The following is a 7,676-nucleotide window of genomic DNA, read 5'->3' on the forward strand; positions in this document are numbered from 1 at the left end:
AAAGTCCGCGAGAAAGCCGCGATTGGCTTTCCCATCCATCAATCGAACTGATCAATCAGCTTATCTACAGCTGCTCCGCATCAGCTGATCAAATCCCTCACTTCTGATTGACCCCTCTCAACTTAAATGTCACCCGGCCTCAACGACCGCTCTGCTAGCTTCTGGCTATGCTGCTCTGCCTGCTGCTATCTGCTGCCATTTCCTGTACAATTGCTCCTGCTCACAACTTGCTACCCTCCACCTCCCCAGCTCCACCTTGTCGTGTATACATGGCATAGTTCATTCCATGTCATGTTGCTGCTCTGTTCACGGGGGTATGTTTGCTCTTCCAGTCTTAAACTGGGAGAACCTTCCCTCATGCTGCTGGTCCCTAGTTTCATGGTGCTCATGAAAAAATCTAAGGGGACTCCTCTGAACAGAGCCGTACCACCAGTTTGTGCTAGAATAAACAATCAAGCACATTATCATCCCATTGTTTCTTGACGTGAAGGGAGCTGACAGAACTTGTGTTCCTCAATAAAAATGCAGAAATGAATCACTTTTTAGTCTTTTATTTTATATGATTCAACACTTAAGTTCACAAAATTCCATAGAGAAGTTGAAAATTTCAGTTCTGAATTGTTTTATAGACAAATTTGCTCCATTTTACACAGCGACTCATTTCAGCATTTACACAAACAAATTGAACAAATGAAATTCTGCAATGATGAGATGATATTTGAAGGAAAGGATGAGCGATTAAATGTTATTTCACAGGCTGATGTTGGGTTAGCAGTATGGAAGCTTTTCCATCTTTTTTCAGTTTGTTTACCTGCAATGATTGAGAGCTCCTGCAGGGGTCGCTATTGAGTGGCCAACACAGTGTCAAAACAGTGCCGACACAGTTAGTGTAGTGTGTCAGTTCACTCCTTAAGGGATCATCATCCAATCACTACCTTGCAGTCCTCATCCATGCTGAGGAGGACAGACCTGAATCCTGTCTCCCTTTAACATCACATGGAGTTTGGTACTCTTTCAAGATGAACCTCACTTCTGACTTCCTTTGCTCAACGGTTCAAGGACTTGGGAGTCCTCATCTATTTAATTCTAACATGGATAGAAAAGAGAACGTCTGCTGGCCCAAGGGATTCATTTCAGCTCAGCTTCAACAACCTTTGACAACCTGAGTTCTTGGGAATCAAACATCTGTTTCATTTTAACGTCGTTGTAAAGTCTATAAAAAAGTTCATGTCAAGAAGTTCTCTTTGAATGCAGCAGAAACCTTCATCAGGAGGGTTACCAGGGTCTGGGGTCAGCAGGAATACAAACAAGAGACAATCAGGAACAACCTTCATCAGGAGGGTTACCAGGGTCAGGGGTCAGCAGGAATACAAACAAGAGACAATCAGGAACAACCTTCATCAGGAGGGTTACCAGGGTCAGAGGTCAGCAGGAATACAAACAAGAGACAATCAGGAACAACCTTCATCAGGTGGGTTACCAGGGTCAGGGGTCAGCAGGAATACAAACAAGAGACAATCAGGAACAACCTTCATCAGGAGGGTTACCAGGGTCAGAGGTCAGCAGGAATACAAACATGAGACAATCAGGAACAACCTTCATCAGGAGGGTTACCAGGGTCAGGGGTCAGCAGGAATACAAACATGAGACAATCAGGAACAACCTTCATCAGGAGGGTTACCAGGGTCAGGGGTCAGCAGGAATACAAACAAGAGACAATCAGGAACAACCTTCATCAGGAGGGTTACCAGGGTCAGGGGTCAGCAGGAAGACAAGCAAGAGACAATCAGGAACAACCTTCATCAGGAGGGTTACCAGGGTCAGGGGTCAGCAGGAATACAAACAAGAGACAATCAGGAACAACCTTCATCAGGAGGGTTACCAGGGTCAGGGGTCAGCAGGAAGACAAACAAGAGACAATCAGGAACAACCTTCATCAGGAGGGTTACCAGGGTCAGGGGTCAGCAGGAATACAAACAAGAGACAATCAGGAACAACCTTCATCAGGTGGGTTACCAGGGTCAGGGGTCAGCAGGAATACAAAAGAGACAATCAGGAACAACCTTCATCAGGAGGGTTACCAGGGTCAGGGGTCAGCAGGAATACAAACAAGAGACAATCAGGAACAACCTTCATCAGGAGGGTTACCAGGGTCAGGGGTCAGCAGGAATACAAACATGAGACAATCAGGAACAACCTTCATCTGGAAAAGCTGAGAAAGCCTGAATCTTGAAGCTGTCTGGGGAACTGAGCCTCAGGGAATCAACCTCCGCTGGTTGGGCTCAGAAGCTGTACAGAGAAACTCAACACTCCTTTTCTGGGCAGGGAGAGACCAGCAAGGATGCACTCAAGTAGCTTGTCCTTCAGGAGACAAACTCCACATGTGAAGCACCTTCAAGTCCATCAGGCTGGTGTCTAGAGCCTGGAGGAAAGACATCAAAAAGACGTGGTGGGTATGAGCCTCAGCAGGAAGCAAACGCTCAGCATAGTGGGACAGTTTAAAGACACAGGAGGTCTGATGGAGGCCTCAGGCACCACCTTGCAGGAAGTCCCTCTGCACCCACATTTCAGGGAAATTGTCTTTACAAACTGCAGTGAACTTTAGATGTGCTGGTTTATAGTATTTCACTGTAACAGTTATGAATGAAACAAACTAAAAATAATCAGTATTTTGTGAAACTGTCCATCATGTCTGAAATATTTTGATGTCACTTTGGGGCCCAACATCTCCCTGAGGGCCTCCTCCAGTTGGTCAAACGTCTGATCAAACACCAGAGAACAAAGCAAATATGACTGAATCAGTTCTGAGGAAGTTCTGGGGAGAACCTTTATTGTTGTTCTGAAGCTCTGCTTCTATGTTCCTACCTGAGAGTCTCCAGCCTCCAGTGAGGATCCTTCAGTCCAGCAGACAGCAGCTCCACTCCTGGGCCTCCTGGATGATTGAACCTCAGGTGCAGCTCTCTCAGGTGGGAGGGGTTGGAGCTCAGAGACGAGGCCAGAGAAGTAAAACCTTCCTCTCTGATCCCACAACCTAAAAGGCTGCAGTTAAGAGAACAGAGTTAATTCACTGTTCTACCAAATCCTGGAACCTGAACCTCTCAGATGTTGATGGTCTTCACTCCAAGTTAGTGAGGTTTTTATAGTTGCTTTAGCAGTGCCAGGCTAAAGGCTGTGGTCCAACTGCACCGTCACAGTGACAGTTTCCTCGGGAACAAAGCTACCAGGCCTCAGTAATCTACTACCAGCAGGATATTCCAGAGGAACTGTTGACAAACAGCTGGATTCTGTCCATCTGCTCTCACTGCTTCCCACACCAGCAGCTGCTTTGTCAAGTTCCTCTGGTCTTCACCAACAAATGGAACACTTCCTCCTCCAGTCTTTGTTCTGACTTCTCTCTGGTGACCTGCTTTGATCAGTGAGGTTTCTGCTGTTTCACTGTCATGACAGCGTGCAGGTTGTTGAGTCCCGTCACTCACGACAGGAGTTCACCTTCTCACTACCCTCTGATAAAACGCTTCTTTCTCCATTACTATAGAATCTATCACACATTCATAGTTAAGGATGAACCACAGGAACAAGCTCCTCCTCCACTGTGTTACCATGGTGACGAGTCCCCACCCACATCAAAGAGAGACGTGTTCAACCAGAAGTGCTTGGAGCCGCTGCACGAAGCAGGCAGACACCTCTGGGTGGCTGGAGCCTTTTTATGGAGGCGGCAGCAAATGCTGCTGTTCCCTGGAAACAACTGGAAATCCAGGCTGGAGGTCAGGAAAACAACACATTGGACTCAGGCACTCGTGCTGAAGTTGACCATCACTTCTTGAGTGACGTCCCACTGCTACATGGTGACCACTGAGGGAGGTTTGGAAGGTGACTATTGATAAAGAACAGATTCACAGCAGTAGTTGACAGGCATTCCTGCTGTTGCCATAGCAACCAACCTGCCTCCGTGATGTGGCTCATCACTGTATAAGTGTCAGGTGACCTGAGGTTGGAGAAAGGGCTGGTAGCTCTGCTTCCACTGTAGGAGATCACGACGACGCTGACCGACACTTCTGAGCGTTTGAAATTCCTCCAAATGTCAGACTGCCGGTTGCTCACTGATCAGGCTTCGATCGACCCTCCAGAATAAAACTGACCTTCATGTGGCTTGAACATCGGCTCAAATCTCTTCATTAAGAACATGTTTTGTTGTCACATGACCTTTGAACCCCAAAATCTAACCAATTCATCATGAACGTTTGAGTCAAAGTAAAGAAATTGTGGGTGGAGTGGAGGCCTGCTAAGATGAGAGCTGGACTCTGACCTTAGAGTTTCCAGGTGACAGTGTGGATCCTCCAGTCCAGCACACAGCAGCTCCACTCCTGAATCCTGCAGCAGGTTCAGGCTCAGGTCCAGTTGTCTCAGACTGGAGGACTGAGAGCTGAGAACTGAAGACAGAACTGAACAACTTCTCTCTGAGAGCTTACAGCCCCTCAGCCTGAAGAAGAAATGGAAACATGAGCAAACATGGCGTCAACACCAACTTATCAATGATGAAATCTCTTCTCATCTCTGGTTCAGGATCAGCTTTGATATGTGGACGTTTGGAGTTGATGCCTCATTTGCATATTTAAACAGGTTGATAGGGAACCTTCAAGAACTTTGATAGAACATTGAAATGTCATGGTGGGAAAATGAAGTCATCATTGATCCTGAAGATGTCACTAAGAGGCCTTCAGTGCTGGATGATGATGTCACAGTCAAGTTGACCTTTGGGATATTAATTGTCATGATTTCATGCTCACAGACGTTTGAGAGTCTCTTGTTTCTTCAGAGTGAATCATTGACTTCTCTCTCCTCTTGCTGTCAGTCTTAATAGCAGGCGTGCCAGCACTCCATGTTTCCTGAGATCTGATCACTGGAACCACATTCAGAGGTGGTCTGGTCCACATGGGGCCACATTCTCTCAGTGGTTTGTCCACCAATGAGTCCTGGGCCCCAGTGAAGGATCAGCTGATGTCCTCTGTTGAAGCAGAAAGACCATCGCTGAGCGAACGGCGGCGTATTATGACACCGTCTGATCACGTGACAGCTCACTGAGAGAGATTCTTCTGACGGCTCTGAGGACAACATGACCTCATGGGGTTGTGTCTCAATCACAGGTCACGTTTCAGGACGTTTGGCTGCCGTGTCCACTCATTCTCTGCTCTCTGTGTCTCTCTCCCACTATCAGATCCAGGTGTGGAACCACTCATCCAGAGATCGATGAACCACTTTCTAACCCTACCATTCACATGCATCCATCTGTGCTCAGCAAACTGGTGTTCTGATGGACACGCAGAGGAGAGAGAGACATTTTCCTGCCATCGTTTTGGAGAGTCTATGTCAACACTTTGGCTTTTAGAAAGACGGAGGAGGTTTCAATCAGTCGGTGGCTGTTTGGAGAAAGTAAATGTGGAATAAAACACAACGGCAACACCACTGATCTGTTCAACCACCTCCTGAGGCGCCACACCTGGGCCGGCCAGGACCGCCCTCATGAACCTGAACAGAGCTTTGGTGCACTTTATTGTTGTGCTGTGATGCTGCAACATGCAAAGCACTGATAATTCAAACAAAAGGTAGACATTTGCCATGAACTGTTGTGTTCTTGTTTCTGTCCATTATTTTAAACCTGATTCCCTACAGCAAACAGCAGAGATCTGGGACTCCTCCCTGAACTCTCTAGTAGCCTGGTATTCATGGCACAGTTGGACAGTTTAGTTGAAGTCTGGCAAAAAGTGACTGAATCACTTTAGAGACCCCGAATCGAATCGACTCCAATCGTTCTAAATGAATCAAAGCTGCAGTCATGAATCGTGATTCAAATCAAATCTTTGTTAAGGTGAATCATTCCAACCACATAAGATCCATCCAGGTGACGCTCAGTGGGGGAGGCAGGTTTCTGCTACTGACCTGAGAGTTTCCAGGTGACAGTGGGGATCCTCCAGTCCAGCACCCAGCAGCTCCACTCCTGAATCCTGCAGCAGGTTCAGGCTCAGGTCCAGTTGTCTCAGACTGGAGGACTGAGAGCTGAGAACTGAAGACAGAACTGAACAACTTCTCTCTGAGAGCTTACACTTCACCAGCCTGAAGAAGAAATGGAAACATGAGCAAACATGGCGTCAACACCAACTCATCAATGATGAAATCTGTTCTCATCTCTGGTTCAGGATCAGCTTTGATATGTGGACGTTTGGAGTTGATGCCTCATTTGCATATTTAAACAGGTTGATAGGGAACCTTCAAGAACTTTGATAGAACATTGAAATGTCATGGTGGGAAAATGAAGTCATCATTGATCCTGAAGATGTCACTAAGAGGCCTTCAGTGATGGATGATGATGTCACAGTCAAGTTGACCTTTGACCTTTAGGATCCGTGTCATCAGTCAGAACTGGGCAGTCCCAGTCCTGAGCAGAACCAGAAGCAGAGCCACATTTCATGGTTCTAAGTCTCTCCACTGGTTGTCTTCCAGTGTGCACATTGATGGTCCTGTTGTGGGCTTGTTGTTCAAGCACTTCCTGGTCTCCACCAGCATGTCTACTGGTCTTCAGTGGATGAACCAGTGCAGCCCCTCAGCTCCTCCTAGGAGTTTAGTCACTGCTCTAAAGTGCCCACTAAAACCTCTGGTGAGGCCCCTTGAGCTGAATATATATATATGAAACTCTGAATATATATACGAAATTCTGAATATATTGAAATAAACTCTGAATATATATATGAAAATCTGAATATATATATGAAACTCTGAATATGTATACAAAACTCTGAATATATATATGAAACTCTGAATATATATACAAAACTCTGAATATATATACAAAACTCTGAATATATATATAATGAATCCTGAATATATGGAGTGAAACTCTGAATATATTGAATGAAACCCTGAATATATGGAATGAAACTTTGAATATATGGAATGAAACCCTGAATATATTGAATGAAACTTTGAATATATTGAATGAAACTTTGAATATATATAATGAATCCTGAATATATGGAGTTAAACTCTGAATATATATATATGAAACTCGACTGACGTCAGACTTCATGGCAGTGCCTGCGGGCGGCCATGTTTTTCCTTCATAAAAAAGCAGAACTATTAACGGAACACTCTGCTGTGTGTCGAGGTCCGTATTTAGATCTGTATGGTTCGCTCAATAGAGTTTTCAGGTGGTTCAATGAAGGTAAAACAGTGATCGTATTTAGATCTGTATGGTTAGCTCGATATAGTTTTCAGGTGGTTCAATGAAGGTAAAACAGTGATTGTATTTAGATCTGTATGGTTCGCTCGATATAGTTTTCAGGTGGTTCAATGAAGGTAAAACAGTGATTGTATTTAGATCTGTATGGTTAGCTAGATATAGTTTTCAGGTGGTTCAATGAAGGTAAAACAGTGAACGTATTTAGATCTGTATGGTTAGCTAGATATAGTTTTCAGGTGGTTCAATGAAGGTAAAACAGTGAACGTATTTAGATCTGTATGGTTCGCTTGATATAGTTTTCAGGTGGTTCAATGAAGGTTAAACAGTGATCGTATTTAGATCTGTATGGTTCGCTGGATATAGTTTTCAGGTGGTTCAATGAAGGTTAAACAGTGATCGTATTTAGATCTGTATGGTTCGCTGGATATAGTTTTCAGGTGGT

General features: G+C 45.0%; 1 protein-coding gene across 4 annotated transcripts in view; it reads right to left on the reverse strand.

Annotated features, from left to right (window-relative positions):
- Positions 1-1,861: 1,861 nt before the first annotated feature.
- Positions 1,862-7,676, reverse strand: part of LOC147270008 (NACHT, LRR and PYD domains-containing protein 3-like) — a 21,228-nt gene continuing 15,413 nt past the window's right edge. Inside the window, exons 9-12 of one of the 4 annotated variants that reach the window (XM_086223210.1) lie at positions 5,938-6,111; positions 4,307-4,480; positions 2,866-3,039; positions 1,862-2,422 (exon numbers count right to left, since the gene is read on the reverse strand). In XM_086223210.1, the coding sequence (XP_086079336.1) occupies positions 2,416-2,422; positions 2,866-3,039; positions 4,307-4,480; positions 5,938-6,111 (529 nt within the window). In that variant the 3' untranslated portion in view covers positions 1,862-2,415. Of the gene's footprint in view, positions 2,423-2,865; positions 3,040-4,306; positions 4,481-4,787; positions 6,112-7,676 lie in introns of those variants that run through there. The other 3 variants (XM_086182857.1, XM_086194619.1, XR_015110801.1) reach the window with 3 other exon arrangements.

The sequence above is a fragment of the Aulostomus chinensis genome, chromosome 1 (assembly GCF_037954235.1).
Source record: "Aulostomus chinensis isolate RoL2024-O1b breed Wild chromosome 1, RoL_Achi_v1.0, whole genome shotgun sequence".
NCBI classification, from domain to species: domain Eukaryota; kingdom Metazoa; phylum Chordata; class Actinopteri; order Syngnathiformes; family Aulostomidae; genus Aulostomus; species Aulostomus chinensis.